The sequence below is a fragment of the Rhipicephalus sanguineus genome, chromosome 1 (genome assembly GCF_013339695.2).
Source record: "Rhipicephalus sanguineus isolate Rsan-2018 chromosome 1, BIME_Rsan_1.4, whole genome shotgun sequence".
NCBI lineage: Eukaryota > Metazoa > Arthropoda > Arachnida > Ixodida > Ixodidae > Rhipicephalus > Rhipicephalus sanguineus.
Window position 1 is genome coordinate 328,259,978 of NC_051176.1, and position 21,433 is coordinate 328,281,410.

At 46.3% G+C, this 21,433-nt stretch overlaps 2 protein-coding genes across 2 annotated transcripts in view; both read right to left on the reverse strand.

Moving 5' to 3' along the window:
* LOC119379524 (octopamine receptor beta-2R) overlaps positions 1-21,433 on the reverse strand; it is a 368,763-nt gene that overhangs the window by 63,563 nt on the left and 283,767 nt on the right. The window lies entirely within an intron of this gene.
* On the reverse strand, positions 11,794-14,595 carry LOC125756943 (uncharacterized). Its single transcript, XM_049412005.1, has 2 exons — positions 11,944-14,595; positions 11,794-11,844 (listed from the first exon to the last, which is right to left on the reverse strand). The coding sequence occupies exon 1, from the start codon at positions 14,384-14,386 to the stop codon at positions 12,632-12,634; it is 1,755 nt and encodes a 584-aa protein (XP_049267962.1). The 5' UTR covers positions 14,387-14,595; the 3' UTR covers positions 11,794-11,844; positions 11,944-12,631.

Here is a 21,433-nt window from a genome sequence, read left to right on the forward strand (position 1 = left end):
GCGTGCTGGGGAGGAAACTACGGAGCATGTCCCGATTGTATGTGGAGACATCCACCGAGGTTTAGGCGCGAGCCTACATGAAGCCTTGGGTTTTAGGGACAATGATGGAAAGCTCAAGACATCTGCGACAGAAACAAGGTTATAGTATTTGTTGCCGAAAAGTAGGGAGAAATGAGAACACTAAATAGTGGGGGAGAAAAGGTCATTCTACCGTAAGGTGCAGAAAGCTGCGTTGTGAATTTATGTTCTATAGTAAGATCCAATTAATCGCAGTAGAGAAGCCATTAGGCCAACTTAAAGAAGTATTTTTTTTTTCTTTTTGTCGAGCCTGGTGGCACACGCCACCACCCCGTTATGAAGGGGAAGCTTCCACCCGTCTCCTAACACAAATCAAACGAACTACCACCTGAATAGTTTCTCGCCCTCCACGTTCATCCGTGTGGTTGCCGATCGTTGTTTCACAACAGTCATTGTTGGTTGATATAAAGAACAGATCACTCGTCTGACTGTTGAAGCCAAACTAATTAATGCACTGGGTGATTTTTGTGTATTCTTACACTTCGAAATGAGTGCAAGCGTGCATTTTTACTTGGACCGCATCTGCATGTGCCTGAAAAACGGCCATTTCACACATTTTAACGGGATAGCGTTAAAGAGCTCGTTTCGCAGAAATTTCGGTGCCGGCGTCTTTGGCTGTGAGCGAAAAATCGTCATCTTATCCATTACCCAAACATTCAGAAAGATACAAATAAAATAAATAATAAAAATCTTCGGGTTCGAGTGAGAATCGAACCCAGGCCGTCTGCGTGGCAAGTAGGAGTTCAACCACAGAGCCACGCAATTCCTTGAAACTGCTTCGGGGAAAAAAAAACACTTTATGAATGTCATGTAGTGCAAGTCTCCTTAACGCATGTAATGTTGCTTGGCAGAAGCGTACAATCGCGCCAGGCGTCGAAACATGTCAACTGCGCAACGACTCGGTGTTTCAAAGGCCCACCCATTACAAAGCGCTCAGACGTATTTAATCATCACCATAAGGAAAAGCATCAACAAAAGCTGCGTAGATTCGTGTGTTACCTTACGGAGGCGTAGTGGGCTCTTCGCTGATTCGCAAAAGCAATAATTTTGGTGGGCACTTAACAACTGCCGTAGGCATTTTATGATAGTTTGAAACGGCCAATGTTACCGTTTCCTACGGCACGGTTGAGGCAAGCACCGAGAACCGAAGCCCGGCTGCCGATTGAGAAGGCGACGCCAACGATGCCCGATTACGCTGTCGCGTTCTACTCTTGAAGGCGAAGCTCAAGCGTCCTCCAAGTTTGTAGACTTCTTTTATGAGCTAATTCAAGCCCAGTTGAACAGTTGTAATCAATAAGAGCCAATTCAGTACAAATTATACTCCTGTATATCCACGACAGTGGGCTATGTAGATTTTAAGCGCAATATAGATTTGAGGTATTTAGGGGACAGGAGTACACTGGCAAAACATTGTTGAAGCAGGCCCGACCATCTTGCCAGTAGCAAAAAAAGTGCGTCTTTCAGTTAACGTCCACTTGGCTATTTTTGAGATGCCACATATTGTTTCCAAATATGTTAATGTTGCGAAACCCATATACGAAAACGGCTGTGCAGAACGGCGCACGGAACGCCGTGCCCTTGGGCGTCCGTTCAAAGGCAAAAACATCAGTTGTGACACTTCCAATATCTTGTGCCTCCATGCACACTTGGTACATGACGTGAGCGCTTCGCGCAGGCCATCACTACGAGCGCTGAACGAGCGGTGCTGACTAGCGCCACATCGCCCGTACATTCTGCCCTATGGTGGCAGAAGGAATGAACTAGAGCCGGCGCGCTGGGGAGGGTGGTTGTGTGCAAGCGATGCCACCAGAAACACGGCTTCAACAGGGCTCGCGGTACTGCAAGCAGCCTTATGAACACCATTTGCGCTGTTGCGCAAACATTCTCGCTTACATGGAAAAGTAAATTATATTTATTAGCGAAGACAGTCGTGCTAGAAGAAAACAACGACATTCTTTTTGTACGTTTGAGACCGTACGACACGAGCTAAACGAGGGCGCCAAGCGTACGAGAAAAAGGGGGGAAGAGAATCGATTCGCGAGGTCGCGCTGGCGCCAGAGGGCGGCAGCGCCCAAGGACGACACAAGGCCACCACGCCGCCGCGTCTCTAAGAATAGCTGCCCGGTAATTAGGAGCGGGCCACTTCTTGAACGTTTAAATGCGGCTGATCCTCCGTAAAAATTCTTGGAAAATAAAGTCGTGTCCTTGTTGAAAAGCGCTGTTTATTCGTAAGAACCGGCCTGAGCTTCGCACTTGCGGCAAACTGTTGTACGTTCTGATTGAAAGAAGTACCTTATGCTTTCCTGGCATTGGATTCATGTGATTATGGCTGAGAGGCAGGCCCATGTTAGCGAATAGTTTGAAGCAGCAGAAAAAAAGAAAACGTGGACAAAGCTGAGGAACAACTACCGCTGATGTTGCCCTTGTTAACTCCGAAGAAAGTGCTTCGCAACAATTCGTCGCGATTGCACACAATCACATTGGGCGATCCTTTTCGATAGAACTCCATTGCACTCAGAAGATGGGTGGCGTCTCAGTTCTCGTCGGCGTTCTTCAACACGCACTGACTTGTTTCTATGCATTACTTCTTCCGCCGCTCCCGAAAGGGGTTCAGTCACTTGAATGATTGAGATGTGTATTTGAAGCAATGAACTGATAAAACCGCCGTCTAGGGAGCCGTGAACCCATTGAACTCACCCCGTTGTGTCTGTTAGCGCTAGGATGCTTTTTGATGCCTTTCATCGACCAAGCCCAAAAAGCCACTTTGTCGAATAATAACGTTAGTTCTTCCGCTGCTCCCTAGATGGCAATAGGGGTTTTTGTATACGGACAGCGATACGGAGAAATCGAGGTCTGTCATCACTGCTGCCCCTCTGTGAACGTTGAAAAACTTACATGAGAATGAGTGCTAGGGTAGGAATTGCATCTTCAGTGGATTCATCATAAAACAAGGTAAATCGTGCAAACAAGAGACCACCAGTGCCAACTTTAAGGGATACGCAAAAGAAAGCGAGACAACTGTTGAGCCCTTTCTTGCACTAAGCGAAAGCACGCATCCCCTACGACCGATATACCCGACAATTCGACGTCCATCACACGCGCATTTATCCAACTGCAGAGACAGAGCCTCCGGTCAACGACCTCTTATGATTCTGCAGCGGGTGATTAACACAGCGCGCTGTCTATCCTACGTATTAACCGCCGCAGGTGAAAGGAACAGTGTATACAACACCAGCACGGCAACCTGCATTTTTTTTGCCTGTTTTGACAGTCCGCCTTTTGTCTTTCACCTGTTCATTCTTTCTCTGCACGGTGGCGCGTATCTTACCTAGCTTATTAGAAGCCGTAAAAACAACGTTAGCATACACCGTATCTACTTCCCACTTTTTGAGCCTGAGCGATACGGAACTGATGTCAGGAATACGTACGACTCGCTGCTTTTCACTATTGCTTTCTGTAGCCATGTTTGACGAAATTGACTTTTTAAAGGCTGCAGTGGCTACACTCTAAGCCAAAAGAGAGCAACGGGGGTATAGGGGTTCCTCCTTTGAGGGAGCAAGTGCTTTGCCACTCCCATTACTCTCCTAAAAGGAGCAACGGCAAGGGGACGAACCGTTGCTCTCCTTGAGGACCAACTGTTACTCCTTTCTGATGCTCCTCAAGGGAGCAACGGATGCTCCTTCCCGTTACTCCTTAGTTTCTTCTCGGGCCGAAAAAAAAAATTCGTTTTTGATTGACTTCTAGAGCACATTGAGGTTTATACACATATTTGTTTGTATAAATGATACACAGACATCTCGTTCAGAAAGAAATTTCAGAAAATTTGCAACAAATACACAGGATTCGAACTCGCGACCACTTAATCACCATGCGCGCACGCTAACCACTGCGCCACCAAACGCTACGGCGCCGTCTGAAAGGAAACGGGGTTATGTAGGTACCGACGGGTCGTCGCGCGTTCTGACATGTTAGTGAAATGAGTATAGGCGTGCAGAACCAGTGGTGATGTTCGAAAGAGAATAGAAGGTAACAATGTATACATCTGAAAACGTCAAGGCAATGAGTCTCTCGCGAATACACAGGCTTTGCCGTGCTGCCTTAGCGCTAGCTAAAAGGCCAGTTTTTTCTTTTTTTCTTTTTTGCCCGGAGGTGTGTTTTCTTCTTCTTTATTATCATTGTTATTATTAATATCAATATTAATAATATTATTTTTTGCGGAAGAGTCGCCTCCCCTTTGAAAAGACAACACCGCCCGAGCTGATAACGTCAGTTTGCTCTGAGATTAAGCACAAATTCAAACTACCGGACCTGATTGCGATAACTGTCCTCCCGCCAAAATCAGCCAGTGACAAGGTAGAGATGAGGAGGTAGGAGAGGCAGCGGCGTTAGCTCGCTGTCAGTCTCGTTGTCAGCATAAAACCGCAAATGTAAAGTCTATCAACTGCGTACTTCTCTCAACCGCTTGTTTGTCGCGAAGTATACACGGAGTCTCGCGAAGCTTCGCATTTTATTGCCACACTCTCAGGCTATATATTTATGCCAAATGTTATACGCAAACACGCCATTTGACTTGCGACGGCAACAGCTTCAGGTGCTGGCGTTCTAGTGCAACCATGCCTTTTATTGGGCGATTTTAGCTTGTATTGTGGGCTTTTAGCTTTACGTTACCGTGTTACGAGTTGCCGGAACGAATCTGCGCATACGCGGGCCTTTACGGAACGTGAACTACTCTCCGGATTGGCTTTACGTTTACGGCCCTATCTCGAAAATCCACATTCGTTCGCGGCTACTCGCGATACCCGCTTTGCCGAGGCTCCAGCCGCCGAGTAAAAATAAGCCGAAGTGCGAGCGGTAATTGCGATCACTTTGTTTCAGCGGCTAGAGTCACTAGAGTGACCTAGAATTAGAATACCGAAGCGGTAAAAACGTGAGAAGCCTTGACATAAATACCCCGACAGGCTGGATAGGTGACGCCATCTAGCGAGAACAAGATGAAGCAGGCAAGCAAAAAATTGTTATTTCAGAAACATCGTGCGTTCCACTTCTGGTGTAAATGCCTTGCCGCGGCATTATTACGAATGAGTTACCTTTTCAATCATTTTTTTCCCTCTAACACTAGGCGAAAACAAACGTGTCCACGAAGCGTCACAAGATGGCGACACCATCGTCGGATAACCCGGTATTCTACGCTAAAAACCCCTCAAGATATTTCTGCAGCGGTTATACAATCTTATATCAATTAAATATAATTTAAATGTCGTTATCATCAACATTTCATCGTTTATTCAAACGTAAAGGTATCCGTTTACGTACGGGGACGTAAAACCTTTCTAAAACATGGGTTCCGGTAACACGGTAACATTAAAAAGTTTACGTACAAGCCAAATGTCCCTATTAGCGTGCGTATCTCTCTGTTCAGTTTACAAAAACTAGTTTCCTTATGCCAGCCCGCAAGAAAATGTGGCCCATGCATCGACCGATACAGGGTGCGTCCTGCAGGAGAGCAGCGGTTGCGCGCCGAGAGAAACTGTTGCCGTTCGTCCTTCTGTTGCTCCCTTCCAACCTAACCCTAAACGCTTACTCCCCCAACTTGAGCCATGTCAGCCATCTTGTTCCAGTTGGTCTTTTTGGGGAGTAACAGTTGGTCTTTAGGACTAAAACCGGCAGTTCTCTCGTTTTTTCCATTTTTGGCTTAGAGTGTACGGCAACTTCATCATCATTTCCAGTACAGGGCCTCTCCCATTCACCCGGTCTAGTCTGCCGTGCCCGTGGTGTCCATTCCGTTGCTCAGTGTGACCGTCTGTGAGTTGGAATTCCAGGCATGTGTGCAGTAGCGCATTCAAGATTTTTTTTAGGGGGGCATTGAAATTATGACATAACATGGCGGAGAACTCTGCAGGCACCTCGTGTAATATGTCATTCCCTTGCTTCCGCTGGAGAAATTCAACAGCAAAAGAGGGGCCAAAGACATCAAGGATGATGGTAACGTTTATATCTTCAACATTTTACCCAAGCGTCTTCAAATGTAAAACACATTTCGAGAGACCCACCCGCCACGGTGGATTGCTGAGCCAAAAGTCGTGGGATCGAAGGCCGGCCGTGGCAGCCCCATTTCGGTGGAGGCGAATTGCTTGAGGCCCGTGTACTTAGATTTAGCTGCACGTTAAAGAATACCAGATGGTCGAAATTTCCACTGCGGCGTCACCGATAATCATATAGTGGTTTTAGGACGTCAACAATTATTATTATTACTGATGCACAGCGGCCGGGCCGCCACGGTCCCGACCCACTGTGTCATACACGAGGCGCTGCCCGATCAACGAAGCGATACCAGTGAAGTACACGGCAACGGAATATTAAGAAAACGCATGCCGTCCTTGCTGCTACATTTGCTTAATTGTTAGCAAAAGTGAAAGATTTCAAGTTGAAATCATTCCGTCGACTGCTTTGCATGTGCGGGCACCTCCTCACGCTCTTCTGGAAAAAGCATTCGCCTGAAGTGAGGTTGTCCTTCCCCTCCTCGCATCGCTTTTCTTGCCGCTGCGGAAGAATATGCTCTCCCCGTCGTACCCCCTCACTGCACATGTACGACTACGCTATGCTCTCTCTCTTTCTCTCGCCCGTAGCAACACACTCATAGGGTTACATTAAATGCTTCTCCTGCTAGCGTGCCTGGACAGCTAGTGGTTGCGACGCTCCCCTTGGGATGGTGGGTGCGCGGGTTCGAGTCCCGCCAGGAATTTTTCACAGCGAGGCCTCGTTTGTCTGAACATTTCATGGCGTCACCTGAAAACTCCTGTAGCGCGTACGTGCCTCTAAAATAGGGCAAATCCCAGCACAGACGCTCTGCTAGCAGATGCGCGCGCTTTTGCATTTCCACCTCGGACGCTGAGGAAGGACATTCGGCGAGGTGGACAGTGAAGGAAACAACGACACGGGCAAACGCGTGTTACTCCGCTACACTCTAGACTTGCGCACAACTGCCAACTAAATGTCGACAGTTTCGGGGCCCTTCAACAACTGAAGGCAAACGGCATATCTCTCTTTGCAGTCACGCATACAGCACAGACCTCAGTCTTCTTTGCACTAAAGTAAACCACAAAACAAGCATCAAAACCGCATAATGGATGATAAGGCGCCCGTGAACAATACGAACACCCTCCCACGCGTTCCCAGTAAAGTTTAGGTTGCAGCTGCTTTTCACTCCCCACGAATGATTAGAGTGACGTCAGACGGCCCTTCCTTCTCCACGCGTGTTTCCCGCTATAAAGGGAGAACTTTATTACTCCCTTCCGCAAGAACAACTGATGTGTCAAAGAGTGTATCACAGAAAATGACGAGTTGAATTTCAGGAACGAAAGTGGTGTACCAGTGGAGTCCTTTCTTGAGCTCCTGTCGTTTTATTTGCAGTCCACTTTCGTCCTTTGGGGTGAAAAAGTGATGATTCAGAGGCAGGGCGTGTGCATCGGGTCTCAGGTAGCACCCGTTCTGAGTGAAATTTTTCTCGGCAAGGTCAACCGAATTTTGGAAGGCACCAAGACAGCAGGGATAGTGAAAATCTTCAGGTTTGTAGATGACTGCTTAATCATCACGCGGTCGAACAATGGGTCTGGAGAAGTTAACAAGATAGTTTCTTCCTTTCAAGAAGGCGGACTGGGTTTGGCATTCACTTACGAGTTGCCTTCCAATAATGAGATCCAGTTTTTAGACTTGAAATTAAAATTCAGTCCGCAACACTTGTGTTGGGAATACAATCCTAGATCATGTAAGCCCATACTAAATTTTTCGTCGGCTCATTCCAAACTGGTAAAAAGGGGCATAGCGGTGACATGCCTGGGTTCCGCCCTCAAAAAGTCGTGCCACCACGTCGCGCAGTTTAGCTTTTCTCGGCAGCTAGACAGGTTAAAAGAAGCGGGTTTCCCACAGGCCACAGTTGTCTCCGTTTGTGAAGGGCTCCTAAAAAAGCTTAAGAAAGGCAATCCTCAACATGACCAGGCCTTAAGAGAAAAGAAAGGAAAAATCGCCGTTATTCCTTGCGCACACAGGATGGCACACGGCTTAAAGAAGGTAGCATCTAAATATCAAGTTCAAGTCATATTTTCCGCGAAGAACCGGTTATCCAGCTTATGCCATCTGGCCAACAAACCTAAGTGCAAGCGAATCACACCGTGTCAGGTTAAGCACACGCGTAAGTTCGTTTCTTGTTCCTTTGGGGTAGTTTATGCAATTCCGCTCTCTTGTGGCAAGGTGTATTACGGTCGAAGTTTTAATATTCGCCTCAGAGAACACTTCAGTGCTGTAAAAAATTCTACGACTTCTAATTTGGCCGCCCACTGCAGCAGATGCAAATGTGAACCCTTGTTTCAAGAAACAGCCGTGATGTACAAAAATAAAGATACAACAAGCCGTGAGATATTCGAGGCTTCTCATATGCACGTGGATGCCGCTCGTTGTATCAGCCAAACCTTTATCGCACTGCACAAAAAAGAAATTGAATTTTTGAATGGCATGTTCCCGCGCTTCTCTTGTTTATCTGGCAATCACCATGTGGTTTAAATGTTTTTGTTTTTCTTTGTGCACGAAATAAATTTCAGTTGAGAGTCAGCGCTCGTGTTGTGCGTTTTTGTCCTTCGTCCTTGCCGCGCTGCACATTTTCCCGAAGATGTTTGCAAAACCGTTGCCTCTGACGTAGAGGCGTAAATCGCGGTCACAAAAGCATGCTCGGTAAAGTGATCAATTTTCTTGTACAACAGCGTCTGCGTTTTAAAACTTGGTTAACTTGCCTTTGCCGGGCATTCAACATGGGTGCCTGTGAACCACTGGACCAGACTTGTCCCACATGGCACTTTTGGCGTAAGGTTTTCGCAAAAGTTTATAGCGACCCTCTTCAAGTCTCCATTCTTAAGTGCGGCCCGTCGCCATCGCAGACACCGTACGCGCAACGCACAAGTAATTGAATGCGGCTCCCTTTACAAAGAACCACGCCACTCGAAGCTACGGAGTAACAGAAGCATCGCCATTTTACCCTACCACAAAGGAAATGCTACGATCTTGCTGGACAAGAACGACTACCACGAGAAAATGTTGTCCCTCCTTGGTGACCGTCATACGTATGCTGCTACAGCCTACGACCCCACAAGCCGACTACAGACTAAGCTGCAAAAACTACTGGCCAGTTTGTTCAAGTTGGTTCCTCCGCACCACACCGGTCTCTATCACCACCTGCTCTGCACGAACGGTTCAGCCCCTGCAATGTACGGCCTGCCAAAAGTCCACAGGCCTGGCGTTCCACTTCGGGCTATAGTCGACTTCACCAGGTCACCGCTCTACCGACTATCGCGCTACCTTCACCAAGTGTTGAGTCCTCTAGCCGGTAAGACCTCGACACACATCGGAAATTCGTCTGCTCTTGTTGCTAAGTTAAAGGATGTCGCACTGAGTGAAAACGACGCCATGGTCTCGTTCGACGTCACGTCACTTTTTTTTATTTTTTTATTTAGTACATACTGCAGACCACATTGTGGTCCTTGCAGGACGGGCATACATAATTGTACACAAAACTAAATATATACATATGTATATACATACACACATACACATACAAATATATACACACATATATACACATATATAAATGCCTATACATACATATTCAAAAGAGCGTAACAGAACTGCGATAGAATGCACATAAAAAGGTACAGAAAAGTACATGTCACCCAGATCGTCACAAGTTCTACGGTGCGGGCAGAGAATTCCATTCTGAAATGGTCCGTGGAAAAAAGGAAAACTTATACGTGTCTGTCCTAGCATAGATAGGTGTTAATGCATCAGAGCGATGGTGCCGTGTTTGCCTTGTGGAAAGAGGGCTTACATAAAGGGAAGGATCGAGGGTGAACTTGTGGTCAATCAGATTATGTAAAAAATCCAAGCGGTACTTCTGCCTTCTTGATTCAAGAGAACGAATCTCATTAGCCAACATTAGCTGTGACGGGGAGTCCGAACGTTTGTATTTCGAATAAATAAAACGAACCGATTTTCTTTGTATTCTCTCAAGTTTGTTGATATTGAGCTTAGTGTACGGGTCCCATGCTACGCAGGCATATTCTAGTTTTGGGCGGATATAGGTTAGGTAGGCGAGTAACTTAACGTTTGAAGGAGAATTTCTAAGTTTGTGTCGCAGATAAGCTAGTTTGCGGAATGCAGCAGAGCATGTGTTCTCAATATGAAGGTTCCAAGAGAGATTGGCAGTGAAGGTTACGCCAAGGTATTTATAGCTATCAACTTGTTTTAATGGGACAGACGCCATTTTGTACACGTGATCGAGGGGATTCTTTTTGTGCGTTATGCGAAGTGAGACTGTTTTGTCGGTATTGGCAGCCATGCCCCATTTTTCGCACCACAAGGATATGTTATTCAAGCTGAAATCTAGTTCCCTCTGATCTTCCACAGACTTAATTGTACGAAACACAACACAGTCGTCTGCGAAAAGTCTTATTTGTGTTCCAGGTGTGACGACGGTGACGATGTCATTAATATACAAAAGAAAGAGTAATGGACCCAAAACACTGCCCTGGGGCACACCTGAAGTGACTGGTAGACAGCCCGAATTGTGTCCATCAATTGAAACATACTGTTTACGGTTATTCGATAGTCTGCGATCCAGGAAATTAAGATATCTGGAAGGTTAATGTTTCTTAATTTTAGAATTAATTTTTCGTGAATCTCCCTATCGAAGGCTTTACTAAAATCCAAAAACACAGCATCAATTTGACCGTTAGCATCCAAAGCTTTAGAAAATGAATCGATTACTATAACTAACTGTGTGATAGTCGAGCAGCCTTTTCTGAAGCCATGTTGACAAGTGGTTAGTATCGACTTTTCTTTTAAGAATTCATTAATGCGACTTGCGATTATGTGCTCGAAAATTTTGCAGCATGATGACGTCAGTGATATGGGGCGGTAATTCTGTAGTAACGATCGATCGCCTTTCTTAAAGACTGGGACAACTCGAGCCATCCTCCAATCACTAGGTACTTTTGCACATAGCAAAGATTGTCTGAATAACAAAACCAAGAATTTGGCAATAGTTTCGGCGTATCGCCTAAGGAACACATTTGGGATGTCATCAGGGCCAGGAGTTGTTTTGGTTTTTTAATTTAGCAACATAGACACAATGCCGTGGTATGAGATGAAGTTCGCCTCATGGCGTTGAAACACTACAGGGCCTAAAGGTAAGCCTGAACTTGTACTGGTAAATACGCTATGAAAGTAATCGTTAAAATGTTGTGCGGTAGCATTCAAGTTGTTAATACTGGTTCCATTAACTGTGATTTCTGTGACAGACTTCTTGCTTTCGCCTAGGTATTCCCAAAACTTATCCGGCGCGTTCTTTATAAAGTTGGGCAATGTTACAGTGAAATGTAGATCTTTCCAATCACGCACAGCGCATGCTAGCTTTTCTTGTAATTCACTGAGAATCCCTGTACGCGCATGCTTCTTCTTTATTCGTTTCATTTTGCGCTTCAATTGGATTATAGCACGCGTCATCCAAGGCGTACTTTTATTGACTTTCTTAGATTTAGTAGGTATGAATGTATCTATGCAGTGCTTACACATTGTAGTAAAGTCTGCCCACAATGCACTCACTTCACTGCCACTATCAGCAAAGCGCGTAAGACAGGTTTCCATGTAGTCGACGATTCTGGCGTCATCAGCTCTCGAATAATCTTTAATAGATATGGTTTTGGGAATTTTGCGAACAGCAATCTTGACAATGGTTACAGAAACCGCAACAAGGAAATGATCTGACAAACCATCTTCAATAGACACAGTATGCTCAGAAAATGCACGGTTTAAAAATACAACATCTAATACAGAACAGGACGACCCCTGCACACGCGTGGGTTCATTAACCACTTGTATTAGATCATGTGTCAGCATGATGTCGAATAGAATGTTAGCGTTTTCATCACTCTTATTGTTTGCTTGGAGGAGCTCCCAATTGACACCAGGCAGGTTCAGATCACCAATCAATAAAATTTTCTTATTTTGGTAAGAAGACATGTGCTCTTGAAGTTTAATCAAGTAATCTGGTGTAGCGTCAGGTGGCCTGTAACATGCGTACAACACGAAGCAATGGCCCCAGCATGATAACTTGACGCATAAGCACTCCAGGTCGGGAGTATCACCGATAAGCGTCGCGTCTATCTGAGCTTTCACTAGAACGGCTACACCCCCGCCTCTGTGCATTCTATCTTTGCGAAAGACTTTGTAGTGGGGTGGAAAGACTAGTTCATTTGTTATATCACTACGTAACCAAGTTTCTGCTATGATAGCAATGTGTGGATCATGCCGTAACAATTGAATTTCAAGTATATCTGTCTTATTTACTACGCTACGAGCGTTGAAATTGACGATACGCAGGTGTTTTTCTTTGGCTGAAACTGAATTTCTGTAGAATGGACGGTTGATTTCTAAGCACGGAATCTTCAAAACATTGCCTTGGCAATCGACGAAACCAGTGTCTACCTTAGCTTTTGCGCGTGACGACGGGTCATTGGGCGGCGTGAATTTCCTTCGTCGTTTTTTGAGCAGCAACTCTATCATTTATTTCCTCGTTCCAAACATACGCCACATTATTGATGTACAGTTTGTCAAAAGCTAAGGAAACTTTGTCCCCTCTCTCCCGGTTTTCCTTCGCACTCGCCCAAAGCTTCCGCCTAACTTCACAAACTTTCTGCGAATAGTCCTCACTTATTGATATAGCAGTGTTCTTCAACTTGTGGCATTGTTTAAAAATTAATGTTTTATCTCTCGTATCGAGCAGTCTCAGAATGACCGGTCGATTCTTATTCGGAGACGGACGACCTAATCTGTGAATGCGTTCAATCGCTACTGGTTCCAGCTCTAGAAGATCGTGAAAGATACCTTTATTTACGGCTGTTTCCAGGGATCCACTGTTTTCACCCTCTGGTTGTGGTAGCCGAAAAATGACCAAATTAGGTCTTCTACTGTGGTTCTCTAAATCGTCTATTTTCCTTTCATGCGTCAGAACAACTTGGTTCATATGCGAGAGCCGGTCCTGACAAGAAGTGACCTTTTCTTCAAGGTTTGACAAAGCGTCTACCTTTTTTTCAATTTCTACCAGGCGGTTTTCTTTTATATCTTTAATATCAGCTGCGATTTCCCTAAGCTGCTTTAATATTTGTGCAGTGTCGGGACCGGGGTTAGTTTCAATGTCCCCCCCTAAAAGCAGTAATTTCCGGAGGCAGATAACAGCAATATCAAGCAAGCAACACAGCCATGGGCACGGCAGCACTAGCAGAAAAGGATCGCTTGAACGGTAACACTTGCCGTAATATTTCCTCACCTGCACAGCAAAAAGCAGAGGATTGTCAGCGAACCGCATTCTTTCGGTGCCGCCGTGCCCAGTGGTAGCGTATTCCAAAGGATGACCCTTTATACTGGTTCCGCACGGTGTCGCTCCATGCGAAAGCTGCGTGCCGGCTTCTGCGCTTGTTGACGTTGAATGAAGTGGTGGTCTGATGGGCGGTGCCAAACGCTGATCCCCAGCGTCATGACAGTAGAAATCGCTGAACTCATGATTAGCCGCATCGACAACGGTATGCTCCAGGCAGAGGCAGTACACAGTGCGCAGGAGGCCGAAGAGCTGCACAGCAAAAAGCAGAGGATTGTCAGCGAACCGCATTCTTTCGGTGCCGCCGTGCCCAGTGGTAGCGTATTCCAAAGGATGTCCCTTTATACTGGTTCCGCACGGTGTCGCTCCATGCGAAAGCTGCGTGCCGGCTTCTGCGCTTGTTGACGTTGAATGAAGTGGTGGTCTGATGGGCGGTGCCAAACGCTGATCCCCAGCGTCATGACAGTAGAAATCGCTGAACTGATGATTAGCCGCATCGACAACGGTATGCTCCAGGCAGAGGCAGTACACAGTGCGCAGGAGGCCGAAGAGCTGCACAGCAAAAAGCAGAGGATTGTCAGCGAACCGCATTCTTTCGGTGCCGCCGTGCCCAGTGGTAGCGTATTCCAAAGGATGACCCTTTATACTGGTTCCGCACGGTGTCGCTCCATGCGAAAGCTGCGTGCCGGCTTCTGCGCTTGTTGACGTTGAATGAAGTGGTGGTCTGATGGGCGGTGCCAAACGCTGATCCCCAGCGTCATGACAGTAGAAATCGCTGAACTCATGATTAGCCGCATCGACAACGGTATGCTCCAGGCAGAGGCAGTACACAGTGCGCAGGAGGCCGAAGAGCTGCACAGCAAAAAGCAGAGGATTGTCAGCGAACCGCATTCTTTCGGTGCCGCCGTGCCCAGTGGTAGCGTATTCCAAAGGATGACCCTTTATACTGGTTCCGCACGGTGTCGCTCCATGCGAAAGCTGCGTGCCGGCTTCTGCGCTTGTTGACGTTGAATGAAGTGGTGGTCTGATCGGCGGTGCCAAACGCTGATCCCCAGCGTCATGACAGTAGAAATCGCTGAACTGATGATTAGCCGCATCGACAACGGTATGCTCCAGGCAGAGGCAGTACACAGTGCGCAGGAGGCCGAAGAGCTGCACAGCCAAAAGCAGAGGATTGTCAGCGAACCGCATTCTTTCGGTGCCGCATGCCCAGTGAAAAAAAAAAGAGGGTGACATTATTTTTAGGTCTGGCGGTCCCATGCCGCCAATTTCCCACAGGGTGGGTGCCCTCCCAAGCGACTTTGAACTTCGTTCTGCCGAGCACCAGGCCGGAAGTGCGCTTGTCCCTATTTTACCGGTAGGTACCCGGCGGCAGCAATTCTCTGCCTCCCACAGCAGAGGCGGATGCTCAACTATTTCACCCAGGCTGTGGTGGGTTAAGGTGCGCCCAGGGGTCTTTGCAGAACCTTATGGGGCCATGTATCCCATGGCCAATCCAGCTGCGCAAGTAAATATTTTTTTGCGTATATGCAATTACAATACATACGAAAGTGGGAATAAACCAAAACATGGGAAGTTTTAGCTTTAGTTCTACAAGAAAACAAGTGTCCACATATGTAGACGCTGGGAACACCAGTTACACTCGGTCCATCATCCTTCTTCATCGTACATGGCAACTTTGCTTGCCGACGGCTCTGTTCCAACACAATAATCACTATCATCATCACTACTTACCATAATCAACGCCATCATCAGTACAACTCGTTCATCATCATCATCATCATTATTATTATTATTATTGTTGTTGTTGTTGTTGTTGTTATTATCTTTATTATTATTATTATTATTATTATTATTAATATTAATATTATTATTATTATTATCATCATCATCATCATCATAAAGGGTCACGTGGCCGATGGCTAACGGCTCTGATTCAACGCCTTCATCATCACCATCATTATCACCATTCAAGGCCCATCTGCTTGCCCACCGCTCTACTTCAACGTGTTCGTCATCATCTTTATCGTGGTTGATCATCATTACCAGTGCGTTTATGGTTACGTTCAAACTGAATGCTTTCATCATCAGCAGTAGCATTTTTCATAAGGCATTTGCTTGTTGATGGCTCTACTTCAATGTGCTAATTACCGGTGCCCTCCAAATCGGATCATTCGCTTCTGCTAGTCAGGTCGAAAATTATGGCATGTATGTCTTCATCACTTATTCCACGTCCAGAATAGAGCAAATAAATTCTAAATAACTTCTACAAGGCGTGTTTAGCTATATCATTGATAATGTTTTGGGTACAGCCGCACGGCAACGAAGCGGGTCTTACTACCATGCGGCGTCCTATTAGCTTTTTACACGAACTCGGTATGCCTGGTGTCCACAAACGTGGACGCCGCAGCGACAACTCAACTTGCAAAACTTTGGTCGCTCACAGTAAAACAAAAGTCACACAAAGACAAGATAAACCCTTCCTTTTCTCGAATAAATCTCAATAATATAAAAACTCTTACGAATTTAGAGTGAACCTATAAGAAATATGTAGGCCTACACCTCTACAGGCGACTTGTGAAGAACGCCATTGTTCTGTGCGCACTTACCGCTGTCTGTGCACAGAAGTGGACACATATAGATGTTTTTATGAAATTCTGAAGTAATGCCAACATTTCAAATCGCTTTTTAAGGCAATGCGTTGGCTAGCCTGATCCCACTTCACTGATATGTTTTGACCACATATGTGGACGCTGGGATACAAAGGGTTAAGCGCCAGGTAGGTGTGCTCCTCTACCCCTTTAGAAAAACCGGTGGGTTCCCGGTCGGCACTGGGAATCGAACCCGGTACCTCCCACATTGGAAGCGGACGCTCAACCATGAAGCCACCGCTGCGGTTACAAGTGTCCCCGTGGACTTGGCAGTACCCGCGTGCGAAGAAGCCCTAAAAGCAGACAGTAGTCTTCCTGGTCGCACCCCCTTCGACATCCCGGACCTTAGCGAGCTGCTACAGTTTTGTTTCAGCAACACGTAGTTTTCATACGATGGCAAGATTTATCAGCAAACAGATGGTACAGCGATGGGAGCGTCAATATCAGTCACCACGGCCGATCTAGTGATGGAAGCCTTGGAAGGAAAGGTCCTGGCAACGTTCACTCCGGCCCCCAAAGTGTTTTACCGCTACGTCGATGACTGCTTCTGCATTTTGAAGAAGCAAGACATCCAACACTTATTGGACTGCCTGAACGCCCAGAACGTGAACATACAGTTCACAATTGAACACGAGGATGACGACGTGCTAGATTTTTTGGACGTTCAGGTGCGCCGGGACGGGAGCGCGCTCGCCTTCTCAGTTTACAGGAAGCCCACACACACAGGTCGATATCTCAGTTTTAATTCGCATCACGCCATCGGCCACAAGACGTCTGTAGTGTCATCCTTGGTGACACGCGGCGTACAGGTCTGCTCAGACGATGATACCTTGGAGAAAGAGCTACGGACGATCCATTGGGAGCTAAACCGCGACGGTTATCCTAATCGTTTCATCTCAAAAACTGAGAGGTGGATACTTCAATCCAACTCACAGAGCAACGTGACAGCCTGTGCACGTGCGGCCATTCCTTACGTCGAAGGTATCAGCGAGGCACTTTCGCGCGTATTTCCAAAATACGATTTGCGCATTGCTCACGTCCCGACCAGCAAGCTCCAGAACCAGTTCGTCAATGTGAAAGACAGACTAGACTGCCAAGTGAATCATTTCCAGGTGTCGTGTATAAGATACCGTGCGCTGGTTGCCGTAAAGTGTATATTGGCGAAACAGGAAAGTTTGCTCGACGCCTCAAAGAACACCAACGTGACGTGACTAAAAACAATCACACGACAAACGCCATCGCTGAGCATGCGCATGCACATGATCATACCATTGACTTGATAACGCCGCCATCGTCGCCAAGGAAAAGAACGTGTCATCCCGCCGGCTACTGGAATCACTAATCATTCAGACGACGCCAGCTACAATGAACAGGACACCAGGAACTACGCCTGCCGTCTACGCATGCTCGTTGCGTCACGTTCTGCCTATATAATTGACAACGACTTCGAGTCCTGCTCAGTGAACAAGGAACGCGTATGCGGTTCCGAAACGTCAGATCATCTCTTCCGACTTGGTCAGTGACCGTGAATCATCTCATCCAATGCCTGACCAGACGAACTTTCGTCGAACTCTTGACTACGTTACCTCATTAGTGTTGATAAAATAACAGATTTGACGTACCCTGAATGTGTTGGTGGAATTTTGGACATCTTTCAGCAGAAGGGGAAGGGTTTAGTTTTCACTCACGAGCTGCTGGTACGGGGTTCGTTGCAGTTTTTAGACATTAACATTACGCTAGGGCGTGATCATGTTTGCTGGGAGTACGCTCCGCGGGCCCGGAAAGAGTTATTGCACCATCGTTTGGCTCACTCAAAGACGGTCAAGAGGGCTGTATCTAAGTTTGTTTGGAGTCCGCAGCAACGAAATCTTGTCCTCACTCACTGCTGTCTAGCTTTAATAACAAAGTGAGCCGGTTGTTGTCGGCTGGCTACTCATGTGCAGGAATTTTGTCTGTGGCTGAGGCTCTGTTGCAAAAAAAAAGCAGGCAATCTATGTTCGGAAATGTAAGCACCCAAGAAAAGAGCACGGTCAAGCCTGTTGTGGTGCCGTACGTACATAAGGTTGCGCATCATGTGAAAAAGGTGGCGAAGCCTCATAAGGTGCAATTAGTGTTCTCCACTCCGAACAAGCTTGCTCAGTTGTGCTCGCGTGTTTCTCGCGATGGGAAGAAACGTGGTTGACAGAAAAAAACACGGTAGGAAGTTTGTCATAGAGTTTCTTACAAGAATACCTAGAGGGGCATCTGGCGATAGTGTCTGCGCGGGTCCTTGAGCGGCGCTTCAGCCACCATGGGAATGATGGGAAGTACAGGCTTCAGATTTGCTTCGGATGGATTAGGTTCTTGAGATTCGCGACGCTTGTTTGCCGAGTGTAAAACAAAGCAATATGAAGTTATTTCCAATTAAAACTTGCTTCATTCTTTTGTACGTAAAACTTATTGCAAAAAGTTTGCGTGACCATGAGATTAAAGTGAAACCTGAACAAATTCAACCACCGGGGTGCATGGCTCTACAGTTGTGTTCCAGATTTGGCATCACGATATAATGAATTGTGTTTTACAAGACTTAAAACAAACACGCTTGTTTTTCCCTCGAAGGTACGCATTATCTATTAATGGAAATAACAGTACTGTATTGAGTGAGAAACTCCTAACTCATCGTCTGCTGCGATGCCAGCTGCGTCTGTCCAAGTGCTCTGCTCCAAGGCATCTCTCGTTTTGTTGTGAAGTCGAGTCAGAGGAGAGTGACGCTGCGTCTAGTTAGCTTCGCCGTCGTTTTGCAGTCGATTTGAAAGAGTTTTGACAAGTAGCGCTCATCGAAACACGTGAACTGTATGCAATTTCGTGCACTGGCGTGGGACGCTACATCGATGCGCAGCGGTGAGCGCACGACGCTTTTTTTAAAACTGTTAAATACAATCTTTAAAGCTGCAATGTCGCAGCAAACCAAGAGATCTAGTGGTTTTCAGCCTCTTTGAACAACAAAGGCACTGGTTGAGTGCTTTGCAACGCATCCCACTACGCATCCCACTACGCACGCCTCACGAAGAACGAAACTGAAACTGTAAAAAAAGATCCGTAAACAGTTCGTTATCTAACGCTATCCAATCCGAAGCCTGTACTTCCCATCATTCCCATGGTGGTTGAACGATCGCAGCGCCAGTTTCCTCTCTAGGCTATTGTATGAAACTCTATGGAAGTTTGTTAACTTTTGTACGGGGGTTATATATGAAATCCCTATGACCTGCGGCAAGGCGTATATAGGCCAGACGAGTCGGTGTATTAATGACCGGGCGGGGGAGCATTTACGGGCTATTAAGAGTGGGGGTACTAATTTGGCTGAGCATTGCGCGAGTTGCGAGGCATGTGAGCCGAAACTAAATGAGATAATGATTCTGGGCAGAGGTAGGGATAAGATGGCACGGGAGTTACTGGAAGCGTTTCCTACCAGGAAGAGGTGTGTCAGTGACACACTGGTGAAGCTTTCGAAGGCAGAAACTGAAAATCTTGATTATTTTTACTGAACTGATTACGTGTTTGTGACAATACATTTGATTTCTTCGCATGTGTGTTTTGTGCATATATTTGCTGGCGAAGCCGTAAATAAAGTTCGATGAAAGTAGCGCCCGTCCTGTCCCTTTCGTTTTGGTGAATATTTTTGTTTTTGTGTACAAAGTTTCCGATCAGCTATGCACCATCTCGCCGAATTTCAAGTTTTGTTAAATCATAGATCATGAAATTGACGCGAGAAAATATTAATTTGCAGGGCGTTAACATTGTGTCATCAATTGTAAGGACTTGAAACTTAGTTGACCAATGAGCTTCCCAATATTTACTGGCAATCGTGTAACTCTGGCGGACGTATCCTTCCGCAGCGCTTGTGTGTGTCGTTTCTTTCTTTGTGGTGCGTCTTTGCGTTTGCGCTGTAAATGTACTTGTAGTATCCTTCCGCGCCTCCCTCTGTGCTCAGTAGCTCTCACCGGAGTGTCGAGTGCGGGTCGTGTTCGTCACTTATGATCTCTCTTGCTCTTGTTTTGGGGTCAGCGAGTGGCGCTGTTTACACAGACTATCAACGCAGCTGTGAAGAACATACCTCGCTGCATGTGCTGCAATTGTGGTCGCGCATGCGCGTTTGTTTCTGCGTACCGGCTGTTTATTGGGCCCAGCATCTTAAAGGGACTGTCTACCGTCTTTCATCGCTTTTCAGTTTTGTACCGCAATAGAAAGCGTACCGTCTGAAGTGTCCAACCTTGCAGCGGTTTCTCTGGAATGTGAGTAAAAATTTTTAAAACAGAATTTTTCAATCTGCGTTCGGTCTTCTTCCATTGGCGTGAAACATGCCCACAACATTGCTTGGTGGACGCGATGACTATTGTAGGGCCGGTAAAAATTAAAACCGAAAGCAAATGTGATTTCTGTAGGATTACTTTATTTTCGCTGAACACTACATATTACACTAATGTAATATATGTAACTGTCGCTTTCAGCGCCCTACCGGTTAAATGAAGCCTTATTATACGATTACACAACACGTGTCTTGCTGTAATCGCAGTCTATGCGTTTATTTTATCACTGCTGACGCAATCTAAACCAAGTTGATTTGCCAAAAAGAGACGATAAATGCGTGCCGTCAGAGCGCAGCACATGTGAGACATCCAAACAAGAGAGATAATTTATTTAGAGAAAGGCGGAGAGGTCGGCCTGAGTTTGCTCTGGCCTGCTACTCTACACTGGGGAGGGAGGACAGGGGAGCGAAAGAGTGATGAATGACGATGGTAAGGTAGGGAGATAACAATACCGTGGCACAGTACGACCAGCGCGGAGGGCCGCATGGCATAGAGCATGAGTTTAAGTAGGCGAAATCGAAGACGGCGCCGCAAGCAGCGCCACCGGGCGCCTTTTCGGATGCGTGAGAAAAAAAAAAGCAAAAAGTTACTCTCTGACGCAACTGAAAGCTGCCTCAAGTGCGTAAAATGCAATTTCAAGTTATACATGTTTGTTTTTAAGCAAAATAAGTCTACATGCGAGGATTTCTTGTCCTACCAGTAGATTGACCACATCGCTGTTAGGTGACGCTAGCGGTCACTCGTTCACGAGTTTCAACATCAAATTAAAAATATAATTCCTTTCTTATGGGACAAAAAAGCCTGTTCGTTGCCGCTGATGTCACGAACAATCATCTTATTTTCACCACAATCAGAAAATTTTTTTCCGAGCGGTAGACAGTCCCTTTAACTTTCCTGCGGAAAAATGGACACCTCAGCTTACGTGCAAGACTAAATCGCAG

What these genes read in the sequence shown, in the direction of transcription:
- LOC125756943 (XM_049412005.1), bottom strand. Translation starts at nt 14,386, where the DNA reads ATGCGGTTCGCTGACAATCCTCTGCTTTTTGCTGTGCAGCTCTTCGGC.